Source organism: Candoia aspera, chromosome 5, assembly GCF_035149785.1.
Source record: "Candoia aspera isolate rCanAsp1 chromosome 5, rCanAsp1.hap2, whole genome shotgun sequence".
NCBI classification, from domain to species: Eukaryota; Metazoa; Chordata; class Lepidosauria; order Squamata; family Boidae; genus Candoia; species Candoia aspera.
In genome coordinates, this window is record NC_086157.1 from 14,846,662 (window position 1) to 14,870,737 (window position 24,076).

The 24,076-nt window shown below is 41.4% G+C and overlaps 1 protein-coding gene across 1 annotated transcript in view; it reads left to right on the top strand.

The window, feature by feature from the left end:
- Positions 1-23,064, top strand: part of SLAIN1 (SLAIN motif family member 1) — a 108,711-nt gene extending 85,647 nt beyond the window's left edge. The window contains exons 5-7 of the mRNA XM_063304646.1: positions 732-887; positions 9,410-9,704; positions 21,796-23,064. Coding sequence (XP_063160716.1) covers positions 732-887; positions 9,410-9,704; positions 21,796-21,871 — 527 coding nt within the window. The 3' untranslated portion in view covers positions 21,872-23,064. The remainder of the gene's footprint in view (positions 1-731; positions 888-9,409; positions 9,705-21,795) is intronic.
- The last annotated feature ends 1,012 nt before the right edge of the window (positions 23,065-24,076 follow it).

The following is a 24,076-nucleotide window of genomic DNA, read 5'->3' on the forward strand; positions in this document are numbered from 1 at the left end:
CATTGTTTATTTCTACACAGGATATGCATTTATGTTGGCTTCCTTCAGTCCTGTGCAACTTGAAACCCACTAATCTGTTCATCATTTATTGTGCCTCAATAAAGCTATTGACTGTTTTGGGACTGCAGCAGAGCTAAAGTCCTATAAGCAGCTGACAGGGCAAAAAGCATGACTCTTGAAAACATCTTGCTTGGTTGGTTAGCACGGATTTCATTTTCAAAGTTAGGATGGCACAGAAATTTGATGTAGAGATTAACACATAACCTTTTCTACCACTCTTTCAATCAAGCAAGTTAGGACCAGAAGGGAGAGGAAACATGAAGCAAGGAGGGTTGAGGATTGTTTGCACTGAATTGAACTAGCTTCAATTGGCATAGATTTTCTGAACTGAAAACTTTCAGAGCCACAGAGGGCAAATTCCTCTGTTTCTTTTTTGGAATATCACAGTCACCATCATTCCCATCCTATGAATGGGATGCTAGTGTGAAAAGCATATTATTGGTTTTTTATAAATTAACATATTGCCATAAGAATTGGCATGGTGAAATCAAAACAGATAAGGATTTTGCCATTCTGGCTTGCTTGACTAGCTGCATCCTTCTGTAAATCCCACTAAACTCACATCAATTGGTCCTTTTGGCTCAATCCAGAAGAGCTTTCTCTCTTTGAAATTCATGCCTGACTAATTGTATGCATTTCCAGACAATGCAAATGTCTTACTTTTGCTGCAGACAAACTCCGAAGAAGCATGCCTAATTTAGCTCGAATGCCAAGTACCCTTACTGTCAATACCAATGGCAGCCCCGCAGTTTCTGTGAGGAACAGTCTAAGTTTTGATTCTAACTTGCATGGAGCCAGTAATGGGATATCCAGAATACAGTCTTGCAGTAAGTATGAAAATGTTAATGTTCTTTTAGTTTATTGAAAGGTATTCAATTACCATCCTTACCCGGTCCTGGAACTTTTGAACTGATAGTTCTACAGCTCCTATGGCAAATTATTGGGACCAATAGGAACAACTGAGGACCCAGATTTTGGGAATACTACTTCAGAAAATTTAAATTGTTCTTGTTTCAGATAGTTTTCTTTTCTTTAGGGCTACTTTACGTTTATATGTGTGACTTCCAAAAATGTGCAGGTAGTATGACGTTTCTTTCCTCCCTCCCTTCCTTTTAGAATGGTTTGTTTCCTCAGAGCAGTTGATTCATTATCAGAAGCAAAGGAAAGACTTCAGCATTGTGGGGGTTGTTATTCAAATGTGAGTCTGCCAAATGTACCATGAATGTACAAACTGGACTTTAGAGGAGGAATGAATGGCTTGACATTTAGGGGGACAGGAGGTAAAAGGGGCAAGTATAATCTCATTTCTTCAAAATGTGGGTGTGGCCCCCAGAAGCTTTCCAAAAGTTGCCACCAAATTGTGATTTTTGAGAGAAAATTATCAGGAGTAATTTTAATTTAGAGAAAACATGAATAATCATATGAACTGTATTGATTTAATGTATTTATCAAATTTTGCCTATTTTTCTCCAGCTCTGCCTCTTTTTGGAGTGAGTTGGTAGCATGGTTTTGAAAGGCAGTTCTTTGTGCAGTCCTTGACCTGAAAGAGGTTACTGGGATGTGCACAAAATGGAAAACAAGTTTTGTTTCAAATTTGGAGCAAAGTTCTAGAAGTTCTGCTGAATCATCTCAACTTGGTTGTGGCATTGAAGAAACAAAACCTGAAACATGCTGGTTGTCCTAGATATTGGGTAAAACAAAATCTGGATGGATCTTGAAGTGATTTTACAGAACAAATAGGGCAAGACTGATACGTGTCACCCGTATCTTCTGTCTTCTCTTCAGCAGGTCCCAGTGAGGTACTATATCCCACTGGTCACCCATTTACTGATTTTGCCCTCATCTTCTCTTCCCTCCTTTTCCACATCTGCTGTTGCTGATGTCCAAATATTATTATTGTACTGGCCCTTCTGCCCCCAGTATTCCCAGTGTGTTCCCTTTCTTCACTCCCCTCAGCCAATACTGTTGGCACCACTGATGTCCCATGTGGATATCCTATTAGTCTGCTTACCCCCCCACCCCCAACCTTTTAGCTAGTCTTTTACTACCTTCCCTTTTTTTAATGAACTTCTCAGGGTTTGGGAAAGAGGTTTGTGGTTTTCTTGGCAAGGTTTTTCGGAAGTGGTTTTCCATTGCCTTCTTCCTAGAGCTGAGAGAGAGTGACTGGCCCAAGGTCTCCCAGCTGGCTTTGTGCCTAAGGTGGGACTAGAGCTGATGGTCTCCCAGTTTCTAGCCCAGTGCCTTAACCACTACACCAAACTGGCTCTCTCCTCTTATTCATTATTACATATCTTAAATTTATACAAAAAACTATTACAATGATACTTCTATTGTCAATATTAATACTATTTAAAACAAAAATAAAAACAACATATTGGGTAAAGCATTTGTCTTAATCACAAAAATCTATCCCAACAATAATAATTGGGGCTTATCCCACCTCAAAATAAACCAAATCATCCCTTAGATTCGTATTCATTATTACACATCTTAAATTTATACAGAGAACTTTATCCACCTTGTCCTCCCTCTTCTTTTCTTCCCATCTTAGTAACTTCAATACTTGAAATATCTTCTCATCCGTCTTCTCTTCTTCCCATCTTGGTAACTCTAGCACTTGGGGCATCTCATTTTATCTATCTATCTATCTATCTATCTATCTATCTATCTATCTATCTATCTATCTATCTATCTATCTATCTATCTTTTTCCTTATATCCTCATCAGTCTTTTCTAATATCTTCCACAAATTTAAGCAAAGTTCCTTTTCCTTAAGCCCAAACAATACAGTCTTATCCAATTCTCTTTTTGTCTCTAATTCTCTGGTCTCCACCTTATTGTTTAAAAATTCCACTCTGCCATTTATTTGTTGAGTATCACCCAAATTAACATCCACTCTCTTTTCCAAATCTTGAAATTTATTCTTGATGACTTGAATAATTTTTACAGTAAATTCTTCAAAAATGGTTTTTAATTCCCTTCTCAGTGCCACAGTCGATGGCTCCTCTAGTGTCCCAAAGTATTTAATAGAGGCAAAAATCCAGAAATAGAGTTCAAAAGGAATGTGGGAAAGTTCTCCAATTATTGTTGTTTACACATCCAAACCAATCAGCACAATGGGAAATAATAACAAAAGACAACTTTCCCACAGGAAAAAAAATAAAATGGCAAATTCCAGCTCTATCAACACAGGTTTGCAAAAAAAGAAAGCTTCAATACTCCATAAAAATTCTTTTGTTTCTTTAAAAAAAAGGAAACAATCAATACTCAGCTTTAATCTTTCTGATAAATGTACAAAACATTAATTGCCAAACCAATCACTTAAAAAAATCATAAAAATAACAAAAATCTCCAAGAGTGTCAAGTTCTCTTCACTGTAAAAAGCCTCTCTTAAGTAACAAGGTAAAGGTAAAGGTTTCCCTTGACGTAAAGTCCAGTCGTGTCCAACTCTAGGGGGCGGTGCTCATCTCCGTTTCTAAGCCTTGGAGCCGGCGTTGTCATAGACACTTCCGGGTCATGTGGCCAGCATGACGACTCGGAACGCCGTTACCTTCCCGCCGAAGCGGTACCTATTGATCTACTCACATTTGCATGTTTTCGAACTGCTAGGTGAGCAGGAGCTGGGACGAGCAACGGGAGCTCACCCCGCCGCGCGGTTTCGAACCGCCGACCTTCCGATCGGCAGCTCAGCGGTTTAACCCACAGCGCCACCGCGTCCCTCCTCTTAAGTAACAAAATATACACATAATAAAGTGTCTTAGAAATGGGGTGGTTGGATCTAAAGTCCATTTCCCAGCTTCAACACAGTCTCAAAAGATGACAGCCCCACCTCCCAGCTATTCCACTCATCAGTTGATCCCAGAAACATCATTTCATGATCCCCTCATGAGAAACAGCCATCCAGAGGACAAGTGGGATAATTTCTTGGATTCTCCTTGAATCTGGAGAATTCTTCAGGCTCTAACAATCCTGCCTGAGCCCAAAATAACTGTACCATCGGCTCCAGTTCAAAAGGAGCTAGTAAATCTGCCATTTTCTCCACCGGAAGTCCAGTGCAGCCTTTCTCAACCGTTTGACCCTGGGGGAGCCCTTGAAATATTTTTCAGGCATTGGGGAACCCCTGCACATTCAGGCTCAAATATAGGCCAGAAATTACATTATATTCATTTCATGTGTAGGCCTGTATATATGCCTTAACAGTGTTCTTAAACTAAAAATAAAGAATGAAACTGACCTCTTTAATGTGAAGTTGCCCAAATTTGAAATAATTTTTTAAATAAATTGTGATCTCCCAGGGAACCCTTAGTGAACCCTCATGGAACCCTAGAGTTCCATGGAACCCTGGTTGAGAAAGCCTGCTTTAGCGGTTTCTCTTACCATTCCAAGAAGGGATTGCTATCACAACGTGTTTAGTCTTGGAGGTCCCAAATAGTCTGATAGGTCCTTGGAGACAGATGTCCAGTCAATCTATCTCAGGAAAAATTACTATATGTCAAAGTTCAGATTACAACACAGCTTGACAGACTGGGGGATCATGAGCAGAATCATTCAATACAGGAGCATTGGTGCACTTCATGTAGTTGCTCCTCATCAACCAGTTAGAGCTGAAAGCAGGATGTTTGGTATTGAGGACCATCCATCTTGTTAAAGGATGCCATATATGTATTGATCTAAATGGATATTTCATCAAATGAGAATTATCATTGGGGCACAAAATCAGAGAGAGAGACTCTAGAAGGAGGTATCTTGCCTGATCTGTTTGGCAGATCAGTCCAGAAGTTAATACATTAGCTGAACAGACAGAACCTTTCTCAGACTGGGCACTGCAACCCAGACCTTCCAAAAAATTTCAGAGAGATGGGGGACTCCCATTGTCATTATATTTTGTCATGGCAGAAGAGAGGAAAGTGAATCGATTCTTTGCTTGTTTTGGGGACAATAAAGTGAGATGGTCTAATGTTTTGGTGGCTCCTTGCCCAAAGAATTGGCTATATTGTTTCTATCATTTCCAACTTTGATGAATTGGCTATATTGTTTCTATCATTTCCAACCTTTCTGGCCCAGGACACCTTAATTCTCAACTCCAGTTGAGATAAGCATGGCATTTTCTATTTAGGCTCGACATTCTGAGTCATTTCCTGCACCCAGATACAGTGATTTTATCTCTGCACCTGGAACCTGAATAGGGGCACCTTCTGAAGGCAAATCTTCTGGAAGCAATAAGCAGCATCTTAGCGTCCAGGCCTGGTGAGACTATACCAGATGAATTGAATACTGATGCAGAAGGAAGAAGCATGGGTCATAGAAGTTGACATTCCAGAATTGCTGTATTTTCTTCAGTCAGGCAGCTGTGCTGGGTTCTGCAGTTTGAGGCAAGCAAGGGAATCCTGTTTTAGGACACTCTTATGTGAAATGTATTGCCAACTTGGTGTAGTGGTTGAGGCTAGAAACTAAGAGACCGTGAGTTCTAGTCCTGCCTTAGGCACAATGCCAGTTAAGTGACCTTGGGCTAGTCTCTTTCTTTCAGCCCTAGGAAGGAGGCAATGGCAAACCACTTCTGAAAAACCTTGCCAAGAAAACTGCAGGGACTTGTCCAGGCAGTCTCTGAGAACTGAACACAATTGAACGGATTAAAAAAAAATGTGAAATGTAAGTTTCTCAGAGGCACTGGACTTATGTTCCTTCCTGGTATTTGTTCCCTTCATGGGATTTGATGTTGGTTTTAAGGGCTTTAAACATTATTCACCTTGAAACCATTAGAGAAGATCCAATCAATATATTGACTTGGAAAATGGTAGTTGTGATCATCTTGGCCAGAAGAGTTGGGGAGATAGGGTCTCTCTCAAAGAGATGTGATATCTGTGTTTTTCAGCAAGAGAGGGTGGTTTGGAGACCTGAGAGCTTTTTGAAATCAAAGGTTTATTCAAGGTAATCAGGAAACAATTATGCCCAATTTTTGTCCAAATCCTAGCCATCCCAGAGAAAGCACATTGAATAAATTAGAAGCCTAAGAATTTAGCTTTAAGTACACTCTGTAGACTCATAAGAATCATAATTCATTTGTTTCTTATAAAAGACGCAGTGCAGGGAATGAGAATCCAAATATGCCATCAGAAAATGCACTAGGCTAGGGAGTGTATTGCCTTGACTTACTCCTCCAGTAACGATCAGTTTCTGGAAGGCATTGTGTCCCACTTAGTGTAGCAGATTCTTTGACATAGTCAACAAATGTTTAGTTACAGTATGTCTGCAGAGCAGCAACTTGGGCTGAGGCATCTACCTCTAATAAGTAGATGCATCTACTTAATAAGGTTTAATAAAGTTTAATAAATAAAGTTTAATAAACTTTATAGATTTGACAAATTCACTTTGGTAGAGGCTGCCTTTGGGCTCATGGTCTTGTAGAGAGTTGTATGATTATTTTGGCCTGCCCTGAATACTGAGCCCTTTCCTGTTGGCTCTACATTCAGTGACAAAAAACAGCTCATGGACTTTTCATGAGGTGTCATCTGGTCATCAGAAGATGGACCTGACAAACTCACCCCAACTTGGTTTTGACCTGAGGTGTGTTTATTGATATGTATGGACTCCATATGTTGCAAACAATTTTCTTGCTGCTGCTTATGTTCAGTAAAGGTGTGTCAAACTGTATTTTGCAACTGAAACCATGGGACAACTGAGGATATGGAGGATTCCCTTCACTTAGCCCTGCCTTTGGACTGGAAAAGCCCATCTTCTGGTGATCAGAATGGTACCTCCCTAGTAACTCCCAAGTGCTCTTCTCCCCTTTTGGGGAGATAATTTTGATAAAACTTAGTTCAAGATCTTGATGTTCTCTTCTATCTTTATTGGTTTTGTGTCAAGAAATAAGCAGTTGGTACCATTTGAGCAGAATTACATATGTCTTGAGTGCTTTAGTGACAAATCATGCAAATACCATATTTAGAATGTGCTGCTCAATCTGTACTGTAACATTTTGAGCTGTGAAAAATAAAGCTGGAAATGTAGTTTCTGAAAATTTGATACAGTTCATGAGTTGAAGTATCCCAATTATGCTTTTTTTTTGAAGAAAGCCAAATACCTCTTCAAGAATCTCCTTGACCTAATATTGTAGCTTAATTTAATATGAATTTGACTTACTGGACTTGCTCACACTTTTTTAGGAGAATGGTGCTACAAGAAGGATATACAGTACATATATTAGAGAAGTAAACTGATTTAATTGTTATTCTCCCAGATAATCCTGACTATTGTAGCAATAGAAACTAAAGAGTTTGTTATTTTAAAATTTGAAGTATATATTTTAGATCGGCTTTAAATTTTAAGCTCTGAAACAGAAATAGTCTTATACTTATCTGTTGTATGTAAGATGCTTTTTAAAGCATAAAGCAGAATAAAAGTATTTAAATTAATAAAATATATTAATGAATACTAAAGTGACTACTAAATATGAACTAAAGAATATTAGTGAATACTAAAAAGTGGATTAAAGGTTATGTTGGCCGCAAATTGCATTCTGTCTGTTCGCCCAGTACAATAAGCCAATGACCACACGAGGCGGGAGAGTTAAGCTCGTTTAGACCAGACATCTAGAAGAAAGAGGGTGCTCCTTGTGCAAGGGGAGGGTGTGCCGAACACCCACGCACGGCAGCTTTATACAGCTCTACAGCGGTTATCACAGTGGGTTTTCAATAAACAAACGTTTTTTGTTTTTAGGATGCTAATTGTCTAGGGGTCATTGCCCTGTGGTTTGTTTGTCACATACCCTTGACCCAAGCACTAATAACACAGCCCCTGTTTTCCCTCTTCCTGGCACATACACTGGTGGCACAAACATCCTGTGTCTGTTGATTCGACTTCCAATACACCTCCATTGTCTCTAATTCTGCGCTCCTCAGTTATTACATGCATGGAGTAAATTTGAACCCGCTGTTAGAAGCTAGGTGTCTGAAGTCTTCTCACTAGGCTACTGTTACCAGCAGTCTTTAAGAGAGCCCATGATGGATCAAAGTCCAGCAATAACAGTAAGGTGTGCTTTGTAGATTTGATCTTAGACTCTTAAGGAGAGAATTTGAACCAATAACACTCAAGCATGCCTTTGTCTCAGTACCTACTATTAAATTGCTCATTGTGCTGTTCCTGCCATTAAATGGCTTTAGGTGATTACTTCAAGTACAAATTTTGGATATTATGAAAGGGCAATGTTATTTAATGTATTTTGCATTTTATTTTATTATTACCTAAAAGGTGCTAGCAGGTTTTCTGATTTCAGCTTTCAAATTGTTTGGCCTATTTTGGATAAGAAAATACTTCAGTCCAGTGCTGTTGGTAGTTACCATCTCTCCATCTTTTCTCTTCTGTGAGGGTTTTAAAATATTTCCCCAAATTCATAAGCATCTGCAGTTACCAAATGATGTTATGTGTGCAATTACATTTTGACAAAAAGCCCACCCTTAAGTACTTGCGTGGCTCTGGGGCTGCTTGCCACACCCTGGGAAGCCGCAGCCACCCCAGTCCCAGCTGCAGTCGCCCTCACCACCCTGCACTCCGAGGCCCCTGCTGTTCTGTGCTCTGCCACACCAGCTGACCTTTTCTGTCTTCTTGCTCCTGCTGCTGACGAGGTGTGCTTATTCTGGTTGCTGGGCGGGCTGGGGCTGGGTTTTGTGCTGCACTACAACTCCAGGACTGTTTTTTGCAGCCCCAGAGCCACGGCACGCCAAAAAGCCCCTTTGCACCATGCTCCTGTGCCAGGCTGGGGCTTTCCATTCTTGCTGTGAAAAAAAAAGCAAAACACCCAGCCTCAGGCCTTTTGGTGTGCCACAGCTCTGGGGCAAAGCTTTTTGCTTTTTTTCTTTTCACAGTACAAGTGGCAAGCCCCAGCCCAGCCCAGCAGTCAGGCCAGGCCTGCCTTGTCAGCAGCAGGAGCAAGAAGATAGCGAAGGTCCACTGTGGCAGCGGATCTCAGGGCAGCAGGGGACCAAAAAGACAGAGATGGGGAGAGATGGGGGGGTGCAGTTGAAGCGGTCATAAGTGTGGGCAGGCTGCCAAATGCCCAAGTTTTGTTCACATGACTGTGGGGATGGTGCAGCAGCAGTAACTTTGGGCATGGGTCTTCAGTCCCTTTGTTCAGCGCTGCCATAACTTTGAACGATCACTGAAATAATGAGTGTCATAAGTCGAGGACTACCTGTATGTAATAACTGTGTATCTGAATACATGCTTATACAGTATGTTTGCTTAAATTATTTACTTGCTCATCAATGTGAAGTCATTGTCAGGAATTATTTAAATCTCTCATGCATTATAGCTCTCAGTAAATCTTTTCTGTTCCTCCTCTTTTACTTTCTAGTTCCTTCACCAGGGCAACTTCAACACAGAGTCCACAGTGTGGGACACTTTCCAGTATCTGTCCGGCAGCCTCTCAAAGCTATGGCCTATGTGAGCCCAACAGTTCAAGGAAGCAACAGTGGCAGTGGCCTTGCATTGTTCAGCAGCAGCTTGCAGATGCACTCCAGCACAGGCATTCCAGTGCCAAACAAGACTGCAAACACAAGCACTGTAACACGTAGTAGTCTTCCTAGGCCTTCCCTGGCCATAGGTGGAAGCAGTATACCTAGGAGCAAAATTGCACAGCCAATTCGAAGGTAAGAGTACATTTGTTGAAGGAAAAATTGAGCTTATATCCTTTAAATAATCATTCCCACTCCCTGAAATTCTGTCTTTAGATAGAAAATTCCGGGGTTTTAGGTTAGACTGGAAAGTTGGAAAAAGGCAATGGCAAATCACTGATGAAATGTATCAACCAGAGTTGAGCTTGACTTGAAGTAGGCTTTTACCAGTGACCACCTCCAGTAATCTCAAGGACCACCAGTAGCTGCCATGCCAGGGGATGGAAACCACTACTTTACTGGTCTAGGAAATTCAGCCCACAGATGAAAGAATAATGAGCAGCAATCAGTAGTAGTACATAAGTAAAAAGAAGTATTTCATAATGCTTTGGGAAATGAATAATGGGATGCATGGTGCTCTGCCATCAGCTTGAGAAATCTTTTCTTTTGGCACAATTGCAACTACGCTGGCAGAAGAATTGTTTCATTATCTGGGAAGCCTAGGAATATATATGGTTTAGTATGCTATATATATACAAGTTTGCTATTATGTATTCCTGAGATGGAAAGCTGCCTGCCATGGTCTTCTATCTCGTCTATCAAAAAGAAAAGTTGTTGTTTTCTACTTTCCTCCATAAGAGGAAGCTTTTGATTGCCATATATCCTAAATAGAGTGCTGGACATATACTCTGGCCTGCCAGGGTGTCACAGCTCTATTTGAGTCCTAGCAGAATCCACATTTGGCTTCTGTAGAAGAAGGACTGCAGTTTCGTGATGGGTTTTGTGATGGGGTGTGCACATGATTTTGAGGGATCTGATTGAAAGAGGCAGGGCCACACAATTTTCCAGTTTTTTTCCTTTTTATTTATTTATTTATTTATTTATCTATCTATCATATTTTTATCACCGCCCATCTCCCCCAGGTGTGGGACCCTGGGCGGCTCACAATAAAAACAATTTAAAATTCAAAAAAATCAGAGACAATATCAATAATCAATAAATACCACTATAAAATACAATAAAATCCAAGTAACGGCAGATCTAATTCAACCCATAAGGGGTAAGACTGGTCCTGGCACGACTAGGGAACCAACCAACCCCAAGAATGGCTATTCCTCTTCCCACTCCAAGCATGGTGACAAAACCAGGTTTTCAGCTGTTTTCTGAAGTCCAGAAGGGAGGGGGCTAACCGCACTTCCGGGGTGGGAGCTGCTGCAGAGAAGGCCCACCTCCTAGACCCCGCCAGATGGAATTCTCTTGCAGACGGGGTCCATAGCATGCCCTCTCTGCATGACCGGGTGTGATGGGTTGATATAACGGGGATGAGACAGTCCCTTAGGTAACCTGGACCCATGCCATGTAGAGCTTTAAAAATGGTAACCAACACCTTGAATTGGCCCCAGAAGCAAGCTGGCAACCAATGCAGCTCGCAGAGCAAAGGAGTAATATGTGCTGATCTTGAAGCACCTAAAATTGCCTGCACAGCTGCATTTTGGATCAGCTGTAGCTTCTGGATACTCTTTAAGGGTAGCTCCATGTAGAGTGCATTACAGTAGTCTATATGGGAGATGACCAGGACATGAGTGACCCTTCGAAGGGCTCTTGTTCCAGGAAGGGGTGTAACCGGTACACAACACGAAGTTGCGCAAAGGTCCTTCTGGCCACAACTGCCACCTGCTCTTCTAGCAGGAGTCGTGAGTCCAAGAGGACCCCCAAGTCACATACTGGATCTGTCTGGGGCAGTGCAACCCCATCCAAGACTAAAGATGGCAAATTCCTAGGAGCCGAGGGGCCACTAACTCACAGCCACTCCGTCTTACCAGGGTTCAGCTGAAGCCTGTTGTTCCCCATCCAGACCCCAACAGCCCCCAGGCACCTGGAAAGGGCAGTCACAGCATCACTTACTTCCCCCAGGATGGAGATGTATAGTTGAGTATCATCAGCATATTGATGATACCTCATCCTGTGGAGAGGGATGATCTTACCCAGCAGTTTCATATAGATGTTAGGTGAGGAGAGAGTACCAAACCCTGCAGCACCCCACAGAGAAGGAGCCGTGGGCCCGATCTCTCCTCCCCTATTAACACCGACTGGGACTGGCCCTGGAGGAAGGAGGTGAACCAGCGCAAAACTACGCCGCCCAGCCCCAACTCCCTGACCCGCCCCAAAAGGATACCAAGGTCAATGTTATCAAAAGCCGCTGAGAGGTCAAGGAGAGCCAGGATGGATGCACTGCCTCCATCCCGCTCCCACCAGAGATCATCCATAAGTGCAGCCAATGCAGTTTCTGTCCCATATCCGGGCCTGAAACCTGACTGAAAGGGGTCTAGGTAATCTGCTTCCTCCAGGGTCCTCTGGAGCTGCAGTGCCACCACCTTCTCAACCAACTTCCCCATAAAAGGGAGGTGGGAGACTGGATGAAAATTATCCAGTACGGTAGAGTCCAGTGATGGTTTCTTGAGGAGGGGGTGCACCAGTGCCTCCTTAAAGGCCACTGGAAACACCCCCTCCTGCAAGGATGTATTTACTATCAAGTGGGCCCAACAACATGTCACCTCCCGAGCTGCCTTCACCAGCCAGGAGGGACATGGGTCTAATTGACAGGTGGTGGCATTTACAGTCCGGAGGATCTTGTCCACTTCCTCAGGTCCAACAGGATCAAACTGTTCCCAGATAACTGGGTAAGTACATTCCCCAGGTATCTCCTCAGACCCTGTTTCACGCTTGGAGTCCAACTTAGAGTGAATCTGAACGATTTTATCCTGCAGATGCTCTGAAAACTCAGCATGGCCCTGTAGATGATTTTCGGGATCCCCTTTCCCCAACAGGGATCGGGTGACCCTAAACAGGGCTCCTGGGCGGCATTCTGCGGATGCAATAAGAGTGGAGAAATACTGATGTTTTGCCGCTCTTACTGCCACAAGGTAGGCCTTAATTGTGGTTTTAGCTTGTGTCCGATTGGTTTCGGTCTTTGTCTTTCTCCAGCGGCACACTAGACATCTCTTAATTTTCTTCAGAACCCTTAACTCCTCCGTGAACCATGGGGAGTGTCGGGTTTGATGGAATAAGAGAGGCCGCACAGGAGCAATCCTGTCCAAGGCCCCAGCCGTCTCCCTATTCCAGGCAGCAGCCAGGGCCTCCACTGGACTGTGCAGCAGGTCCTCGGATATAACCCCCAGCTCCCTCTGAAACCGCATTGGGTCCATTAGTCGCCAGGGGCAGACTGATTGAATAGGTCCTGCCTCCCTGTGGAGGGGGGATGGCATATGAGAATCTCAGGGTCACGAGGGTGTGATCTGACCATGACAATGGGGAAAGATGTAACTCTCCCCTCAGATCACATTGCCACTGCTCCGACAAGAAAACTAAGTCTGGTGTGAGGCCACTGTCTCAAGTTGGGTCCCAAATAATCTGAGCCAGATCCACGGCCGCCATGGTGGCCATGAACTCCTGGGCTGTCTCCGAGGTCCGCCCCAGGGTTGGCAGATTGAAGTCTCCCAGGAATTCCACCGCCAGCCCTGAGACAGCCTCCAGCAGTTCAGGCAGGGAGATTGCTACACAGCAGGGAGGCTAGTACAGCAGCAACACTCCCAATAGCCCTTGGGCACCCAACTTGAAAAACAGGGTCTCGCAACCAGCTACTTGCAGAGCAGGGCCCCTGAAGGTCACTAGAGACTCTCTGATGATAACTGCCACCCCTCCTCCCCTGCCCTGTCATCTCAGCTGGTGCCACACCTGAAACCCAACTGGGCACATCTCTGGCAAAGCCACTCCTCCTTCCAGGCCCAGCCAGGTTTTGGTAATAGTCTGCCCCCTCCTCTGTGACCAAGTCACATATGAGAGGGCCTTGTTGTTAACTGACCTGGCGTTAAGAAGCAGCAGCCAGGTTAAAAGACAGTAAGAAGTTAGTTAAAAGACAGTAAGAAGCAATTTCTGAAAAAAATTACGAGGATAGTTTCACATTCCCAGCTTTAAGCCTCACTAATTGTTTCACATATCAAAAATGGGTTCTCCTACTCCTTTTCTTCAGATAGTGTTTCAAAAGTACAATAACTTTCCCCCCCTCTAAGCTCTAGTTAACTCTGTGCATGTAAATATATGTACATTATCATTTAAGCTTAACATACAGTAAATGGGTATCCAGCATATATGCATCTATCTGTGTTTCTAAGTATTTGGGTATTTCTAGTTAAGGTGCTTAAAGTTATTCTGGTTTATTCCTCCATCATTCAGATTGGCAGCTCATTGTCTGCAGGCTCTTCTCTGGCATATACATTTTTTAACCATCTTCTGTCATCTTCGGCTCCACCTAGCACATTCTGCGTTGATGAGAAGGGCCTGTCATGGCACCTCCTCTTCATTACGCTTCTTCCAGGAGCACCCAAAAAATTCTTTCTGGCAGTCTTCCACTTGCCTATGAATTAATCCAGTTCAGGTTTACCAGCCCTTATTAGGTTTTACTGAAACCAACAAGCCAGTTGCTGTCTAAGTCCTTTTCAGCCGTTTTAGCTACAAGCATCTCTTTTCCAAAGTCTTTTCTGATACTATTTAAAACTCCACCTATTATGTCGATGTGATGCCTAATGCTGATACTAGTCCACCTGCGGCCCCTTATATGAGAGTTTCCCTATGAGAATCTAATATATTCTTAGCTTCTTATCAAAACAAGTACAAACTGTTCTGGTGTCTGCATGGATATATGGATGTTAGTAACATAGTATGTTGGAGAACTGGGTCATAGATTTACAGTACATGCAAAAGATGCAAAGTTCAGTTACTGGTACCTCCAGTTGAGAAACATCAGGTAGTAGGTAACGGGAAACATATACTTGAGATCCATAGTAGATAATGGGTCAGATAGTTGTCTCAGTTGTTTGTGGTATTACCCAATTACCTCTGGACTGCATTTGGTTTTATAGCCAATAAATTGGTGTGGACAAGATATGAATTCTTTTAATTGAGCAGCTGGTTTGACATAAGCTATTGTAATGTCTTTCCTTGGACAAAAGGACTAACTGATCACTTTTGTTACACCAAGATGAAGATGACATAAAAGAATGTGTTCTAGCCAGGAGATCCATGGGATTATCTGGCTGCCTTGTATATGATAGACCATTTAGCCACTCCCCAAAATCTTAGTTGGCCCAGGGGACACCATGTGGAGGCAGTCTATCAATTGTCCCCCAATTTGCATGAGCACTCAAAAAGTCCTTAATGATGGCTTACCACAAGGTTCTGTTTTAGCCCCTCTTTTATTTAATTTGTATATTTCTGATATGCTTGATACCATCTCCAGAAAGTTTGGATATGTGGATGACTGGGCTATAGGCATAAGACATCAAACCTTTGAGACAATGGAAACCATCTTAACATCTGACTTAGCTGCCCGGGGAACATACTTTCACAAATGGAGATTGCAACCAAACCCTGCAAAGATAGAAATAGTGTGCTTCCACCTATATAACAGGTTGGTGAATAGACAACTTAATGTTCAGTTTGAAGGCACTAGACTCTGACATAATACACACCCAAAATATCTTGGGATAACCCTTGACAGGACGCTTACTTATAAGAAGCGCTTAGAAAATACCGCAACTAAACTGAGAATTAAAATTAACATTCTTCATAAGCTATGCGGTACTACATGGGGTTCATCTGCTGACATGCTGTGCACTTTGGCTCTAGCGCTAGTCTATTCAACTGCAGAATATTGCACTCCGGTGTGGCTCAATAGTGTGCACGCAAAGAAGGTAGACATACAACTCAACAGTACAATGCAGATTATTAGTGGAACCATCAGGTCCGCTCCTACCCAATGGCTGCCCATCTTGAGCCATATCCCTCATCCAGACCTCCGGCAGAAGAATGCTCTTCTCCGAGAATATAAAAGGATAGCTGATAACTCCAAGCTCCCCATACATGGCGATATAGTGGAATTAGGAATAAACAGATTGCAATCTAGGCATTCACATATGGCTACCGCCAGGGAATTGGCTATAAAAAACTTTCATCTCCTCGATTCCTGGAGGCAATCTTGGCAAAAAGCCTATCCCCAGCATTGTCAAAGCCTACCCTGTATTACAACGAAGCCTCCTGCTTTTGATCAGCCACGCAGAATATGGTCAGCTATCAATAGAGTGCGTGTTAATCATGGCAGGTGTGCAGATTCCCTATATAAATGGGGTAAGATACCATCTCCAAGGTGTGACTGTGGGACTGACAGGCAAACTGTTAAACACATAATAATGTAAGACTAGAGCCTACGACAGGAAATTTGCTGATTTCCTGATGGCAACTGATGCTGCAAAAGACTATATTTGTAATCTTAATGTTTGTTTTTAGTTATAATTGCCCTATGACCAATGTATATTTTCTATATACCTTTTTATATTCCCATTTTTTAATATATTTGTAATATGTATGATGTGTTGCCATACGATAAATAAATAAATAAATGTTACACCAAGGTCCATTTCATAATTTGACACACAGTTTTATTATGCGTATAGTTTGGTAATCAATTGTTGCTAAATGTTTGATTCCTAACATTAAACCTAAAGGCAGTACTTAATAAGGACATGAATAGGATTTGAACAGCTTTATTGTGCACCCAATCTGTAGTCAAAATTGTTTAATGCTTGGTGAATGAAATTGACTTCAACTTTCTTTAAATACTAGCCTGAAGGCTGAAGAAAATGTTTCAGTTTCTGGGATGAGGCATGCTTAGTTGCATCTCCTGAGTGAGTGAACAAGAAGACCAAAGAAAAGATTGGCAGAGGAGGTGGCTTGGGAGGTCAAGGTAGGGGCAGTGTTTTGTTCATCAGAGGAACACAGAGATAGTGGGAACTGCTCTCATGATTTATGACATGTATGTTTTGGCCCTGTGGGATATGTCATCAGATAAAGAGGATGGTTAGGAAGTGGAGCCAGGGGCATCTAGTGACCAAAGTCCTGATGCTGGTGATTTCAGCAGTGTTCAAACCAGTGATTCCTTTCTGACTGAGGCAGATCCAGCAAGCCCTCAGGACTCCTTGCCTGCATCCACTGGCAGCTTCTCATACTCCGAAGTTCAGCCACTCAATCCTAAACTGAGGTATGTGACAAAGATCAACAACAGAGGGCTAAACTCTGCAGATCTGAGAGGCTTGCCAAGAAGCAGACTGGTAGAAGATCAGACTCTGATGTCTAATGTGCCTCAGCTGTGCATTGGGTAGAAGCTCAACATGGCTGATTTATTGGCCTCACTCCCTGGGAGAAAATGCTGAGAACAACTTTTCACGTTTCACCTCGTTGTGTTTACCATACTGTGTCTAGCTTAGAACTCTGGATTCCACCTCACAGTGTCTCCTGTGTCTCCCCTTGGGTTTGTCGAATGATTATTGGATTTCCGGTCTTGACCTATGCTCAGTCTATTGACTACATTTACAGTTGCCATCTTAAGATATTGGTAAAAAGGATTTTTTTCTTTCAAAAGACTATTCTGCCTGAGCTTATATATCACTGAACTGTGGCAGGCATCCAGCCTACTTTCTTCTTGGCTGGCAGCCAGCAGTACTGGTACAGAAAAATCTGCGGGGCATGTGCCATATTTGTTTTTCTCCCTAAAAACAACAACTATGCGTGCTGCAAGTGTTGGCTAATTACTCTGCATGAAGAGAAGGGGAAGGAGTATAATCTATACATGCAATGTACCTCTGTAAGAAAACATTTTTTCATATATAGATATGACCATTACTGTTCATGTAAATTGATCAAGCATTTATGTTCTAAATTTTGTCAACATTAGAAAAAAGAGACTTCCAGTGGGGGACATGGCCGACTGAACAGCTGTGTCCGCGAGCTCCATGGACAGAACTGACAGCGGCAGGGTTTTTTGGGGGGTTTGGGCAGGCTTTTTCCTGAAGCCCTAGAGTGATTTCACAGACAAAGCGCTCAGAATATCCTGTCTGCCCTCTGGAATGGTGACTCACAGCCCGAGAATTGCAAACAGCGTTCACACCGATCGGGTAAGAGCCTCTGGGAGGCCGGGACATCATTGTTTCCAAGCCGCACTGTAGCCTCAAGGGACACTAGATCACCCACCCCATTTCTAAATCACCCAATTTATTATTTTTTTTAAATTATGTACACTAAGAGCTTTTCTACAGCATGGAGAAACAATCTCTCTTGGTGCTTGTCGTTATTTTTGGGATTAAAAAATTTTTTTTTCAAGCTTTGGCTTGTTTTCACATTTGGATATTGAGGAGGATTGAGAAAAATAATTGTCTCCCTGCTATTATTTTTGTATTGAATTTGAAGGATTTATCATTTTCCTACATGTTGAATCTGCTGTGTCGAATCTTCAGTTTTCAGTTCACTTTCCATGGAGCTGCTTTTTTAGCATATATGTCAACAACTTTTGGAGATTTTCTATTAACTCATTAACTCCTACACTTGCCAGTCAGGTATCTAGGGGGTGCCATAATCTACTGAAGCATGGTGGATATCAAGGAGACTCTCTCAGAGTTCCATTGTGAGCTTCACTCTGAGTTTAAACAGATCTTTTATGATACCTGTCAAGCTATTCAGCAAGATATTTGGGACATTGCAGAAAATATTAGCTTTAAAATGTTTCATCTGGCTGAGGAGCTTGTGGAAGAAGTTGATTCTAATGAAGATGGAGATGTTTCTACTGACAGTGAAATTGAAGCTTGTTGTGCCAGATGATCAGATCTTGGTGCTGAACGAGTTAACAGAACAGACCAAACTGCAGATCACAAATGCAGTTGTTTTTTTTGGTGAAACGTTATGGGAAAGAAGAGGCTCTGTTCTGTGGGAGGTTTTTTACTGAGAAGTCTGAGTTTCCAAGGGGGGCAGTTGTGCTGTTTGATTTCTGTATAAAAAATGCTTCGAGATGTGTAAATGCTTTGGTTTATTTTGAGGTGGGGTAGAGAATTAAGGATGCTTATTTGGATTGATTTTGAGGCTTGTATGATTTCATCTTTAATGATTTGAACTAAGATTTACTGGATTGCTTTTAAGATTTGTTTGATTTTTAAGATATATAAGATATAGTAATAATTGCTTGGTTTTGGGTTTAATAGGTTAAGATTATTATAATATTAATTATAAAAGTAAAAAAAATAAAATGTTTTTATAATTTGTTTTTTATTATAGTGGACAGAAATATATAGAATAGTGGTAGGAAGGAAATAAATGTTGTTTTGTGGGGGGAGTTGATTTGGAGGTTTATATATATTTTTTCTTTTTTTTTTCTTTCAATATAAGGGGAAGAAGCAATTGTGTTTAGTGCTTTTTATAATGTGCCAATGGAAGGATTTATAGAAATAGTGTGATTTTGGTTTGATATAGAGTAAGGGATTGATTATGGAATTTGCTGTATATTCATATTGTTGAAAGTCAGAAGGCACCTCTTTATGTAATCTTCAAAATCCTTTTTTATTGTGTTTCACACTTTTTTAGTTTTTTTTCTTTTTGTAGTTTTTTCTTTTTTGTAGTTTTTATCTTTGTTTCAAACTTAATAAAATTCTTATTTAAAAATTAGAAAAAAGAAACAATTTCATCTGATCTCCTATTGGAACTTTACTAGTGAAGAGAAACTGTTTTATAGTTATTGCAGCTTTTGACTGCACTGGTCTGCTGCCAACACAAACCCAGTGCCCAGGAATATTACCTGGGTGCCTTCCCTTAAACCCGGTTCTGCTTCACCCCACCTCTGTAACATACAATTTAAAAAAGAGAGAAAAGCAAAGTCTCTCTTAGGTCAAGCTTCATTCCTGATGATTATATGGACACATCCAGACAGTTTTCTTGAAAACAGTACAGATGGTTTGCCATTGCCATCTTCCAGATTTTTTTTTTAATTTCTCAGTCTCCCTTTCAAGTGCTAATAGGCTGAACCATGCTTAATTGCCAAGATCAGCCACCTGCTAAGACACCTAGTACATGAAGCAGCCCTTTGGTGCCCACCTGTGAAAACATTAGTGGGGACTTACGGAACCAGATAGCAGTCAGGGCCAAAGACAAACTTGGATGCAGAATGGAGTAAGCTAAAAGTCAGGAATATATTTTTGATTAGGCAGGTCTCAGTGCTTGCTTCTAATCCTATCTGTCCAGCAGGACCCAAATTCCAGTTGGCTTCAATAGCATCATTTGAGGAAAGGAAAATACTTCAATGAGAAGTTGCTATCTGACATTCATTATACAACATAGAGAGGACTACATTTAGATCCAACAGCCTGGATACTACATGATTTAGGAACATTTTACCCATGAGGAAAGTATCACTACAGTGATGTTGTCTTCTGAAAAAGCCTAAGATTTTAGCTACTAAGGAGTGTTCTGGTTAGATTTGTGAAACTATCGCTATATTCTGCAATATATAGTTTAGACCAGGCCTGCACAGCCTGTAGAAGGGAAAGGGCTACATTATAAATTAAGAATAATCGTGGGCTGCAAAGGAATTTATTTATTTATTTAATTTTCTATCCCGCCTTTATTATTTTTATAAATAACTCAAGGTGGGGAACATAGCTAATACTCCTTCCTCCTCCTATTTTCCCCACAACCACCACCTTGTCAGGTGGGTTGGGCTGAGAGAGAGTGACTGGCCCAAGGTCACCTGGCCAGCTTTCATGCCTAAGGCAGGACTAGAACTCTCCTACTATGCCTGATTGGCTCTTGGGCTGAGAGGGAGGGACTGGCCCAAGGTCACCCAGCCAGCCTTCATGCCTAAGGCAGGACTAGAACGCACAGTCTCCTGGTTTCTAGCCCGTTTGTCAGGGCCAGCCTCGCTTCGCAATAAGACACAGACTCACTTAATGGGTATTAAGGATTTCTGGTTTATTGGAATGATAGCTGACAGAACGAAAAACGGGAACGGGGTAGGTAGTGTGGGGGTGCCCCTTTTATACCCTCCTGTATTGCCCCGGGCTTCCCCACCCCTCAATGCCTCGATCCCTCTTGATGGGACCCTTGATGGCTGCTTGGGCGTTTTCCCCGGTGTCTTCTTTGTCTCCCTGCGACGGTTGTGTCCTCCGGGGCACCATGTGCGTCTTATCTTCATTCCTCTGACGTCTCTCTTTTCAGTTGCTTATGGGTCCATGGGTGTGGGTGCCTTTGGGTGCTTGTGTTAATCCCTGGTTTGATTATCTCCTTCCCCTTTTCCTTAATGATCATGATCCACGTTGTGAGGCTCTTTGTGCCTTGCAACGAGGTCATGACACCGTTGCCTTAACCGCCAGACCAAACTGGAATACTTGGCATGCCAATCAGCTGTTCAGCAGCTAGCAGAGCAGAGGCAGCACCGGAGCTGGTGGTATCAGTGAGGTTTGGAGGTACTCAGCAGCACATCTTTCAGAGTGGCAGTGATGGACCCTTCCTGGCAGTGGCAACATGAGTTTTTAAAAAATGCCGGTGGGCCACACAAGGCTGCTTGGCGGGCTGTACATTGTGCAGGCCTGATCTGTACTTTCCTGCAGCTCCTCTTGGGCATTTGGCCATTTCATTTTAAAATAGAAAGGTGTGGTCTTCAGGAGAAGGCAAGCTGCAAGGTTGCCTTTGTTATAAATTGTTACTGAAGAACTCTAATTTCCAAAGACCTCCAGTTAAAAAATCATGATCCTTGCTGAACTGGTTATATGAAAAGAGTCACACAGTAGGGAGGAAAATGTCAGCAAAGGGTTGAAGGACCCTGCAGTCAATTTGGGGAAATACCCAAATAACAATGTAATAGAATTTTAGAAAGGGACCTGGGAATTCCCCTAGCCCACCTTCTATTTAGTGCAAGATCGGACACCACTCCTGGCACAGAACTGTTCAATTTCTCTATTCAGTAAACATTTGAAGCTTCTTGTGGATCTGGACAGATCTGGGCAAAGGACAGGAAGACTGACTTGTTGTATGAAAAGACCTTAGAAAGGTCTTTTAAATCAAAAAGATGTGTGCAGTATATTCTCCTCCAAATCTTCCTTTTAATAGTGCTGGGAACTAGTGGGTCATGCTGCAAGATTTCATCTGAGAGGGCTGTCAGCTGGAACTTGTGGAGAGGACTGCAGTGCCTTGTGTGCTTAGTTGTTCATGGAACTTTGCCTTATTTTATGTTTACCTTGTTTCTTTTTAAAAACAGTTTTCTTCAGCCACCAAAACCTCTTTCTTCATTTACTACTCTACGGGATGGCAGCTGGAGAGATGGCTGTTATTGATGTCAAGTCAATCTGAATCACATTCAAGAAATAGCTCAGATCTCCTACCCAGCTGGCTGGGTAAATATGACTTTAGGAGTGCTACAACATAGTGCTCTTCGTTGTTACTCTGTCCTTATCATTGTCACTAAATATATTGCACTTAGTTGTCTGCTTAAGCAAAAAGCAGTATTACCAAGTTAATGTTGCAGTTTTCTTATTTAAAGTTTTAAAATACATGCACAAAGTACCTGAAGTGTCCCTCTTGGGGAGTCAAAATGTGACTTCTGAATGTTTGGTCAGAATGAAGTGTTTAGTGTTTTTTTTTTTTAAATTAGTGTTCCTTGTTTATTTGCTTTCCTCTCTCTTTAGAAAGGCATTTTTGACCCTCACAGATTTACAAATTATTATCTACTTCATATTTTTCTTTTGTAGCCTTCCCAAGAAAGCATATTTTTTGCACTTAACATGTTTTTGCATTTGCTTGAAACAAAGTGTTGAAGAACTTTCTATGTGCACACCATTTTTTTCTTTTAATGATCAGTTCTTGGTCAGAATGTATGTTAAGCATATACTCATATCCAGTTAGGTCTGTCTGTGCACAGAAAAGGCCAACTTCATGCAAGTCTCTGCTGAGTTGCTCAAATAATTGATGAAAATTCTTCAATGTGAAACAGTAATTTAAATGATACTGTCCATCTTGCAGGGGGTGGGTGCAGGAACAGTGGGGGAGAAGGAACAGAAAGCAGAGATTGGATTTAGATAAAGACTGAATGGAAGTATGACAGTCAATACAACATTGTGAATTTATGATATAACAGTATGCACTAAACAAGCTTTTAGTTGAAATTGCCATATCTTTGGGTAGTCATGAGTTTGTTCCCTCATCTCCTTGTTAATTTATTACCACACTGTTCTATTTATAAGAAGTGTGTAAATTGCATTGCACTTAAAAGTTGCAACGATCTCTGAAATAGTCAGATTTCAATACTTTATTACAAAGAATACACTTGTAGTGTTTTATTAACAATTGTATATGATGAAAATGAATTCGTTTTCATGGAAATACTACATTTTTGATAAAACTTTCACAAAACATTGAATTGCACTAATAAATGCTTTCTTACTACAGAGGATGGTTTGAATACTTGACTACAACTTGCATTCTGCTGATCTAGAAAGATTCAGAAATAAAGAAATCTATTTCAGCAATATAATATTTTTGGATGTGCAACAGAAATGGACTGTCTGTGTTCTTTATTCACTCTGCTTCATTTTTATTTAATAAGTATACTGTCCCAGTGAGGTGAGCATCCCATAGCTGCAAGGTAAGTTAAAGATACCTGGCAGCCTGACTCCCAGTTAGATTCTGCCTGCCTCCTATATCATACTTAGAAATAGCAAAGCTCCTACTGAATGCCAGTTCTTGTGTACAAAATGGTACCATTCACATACAAAAGGGAGTTATCAGAAGCTTTGGGAGAGTCTCAAGAACTACAGAAATACTTTAGGAGAAAAGAACAGCATATAACAACTGGAAAAATGCTAGAAAGTCTGGCAAACATAGCCAAATTATATGCATAATGCACCCACACTTCCACATTTTTTTTAATCTAAGGTAAGTGCACAAGTTGGATTGATCTTGATCAAGACTACTACATCAAGAGAAGGATGCCTAATCTTTTGCTCCAGCGCCTTTTTTGAGAAACAGTTGCTCATAAACCCCAGGTGAATGCAGTTTCATTTTAAAAAAAAAGATTTGGTGAAAACGAGTATCTTTTGGAGGGGATTCTAAAATATTGTGGGAGTAGTGAGAAAATAGGATGAACTACTGTGAAAGCAGGTGTGGTTGGTAAAGAAAAGAACGCTCTAAACGTCAATGTTTTGTTTCAAGTCCCATAATCTTAAGTTTAAAATTAGAATAGAAAATTATTCCAGTTTCAAAACCCCAGGAATTGAAATATAAAATCAAGAAGTATCTCTTTGTTATAGCATCCCCAAATTTCACCTACTGTAGTAATTGTACAGCAGAAGCTGGACACATAATCTTTCAGAGTGAGCTAAAAGGAGTCCCAACTTCCTCTTGTTTTCTGCAGTTTTTCTCCATTTGAATTTAATAAATATGTAATATGTTTAAAAATAAATAATGAGGTGAATTTCATTACATGGATACATTGGTTTTGACAGATTCCTGGAGATTACAAAACTCAGAAGTAAGGAATTACA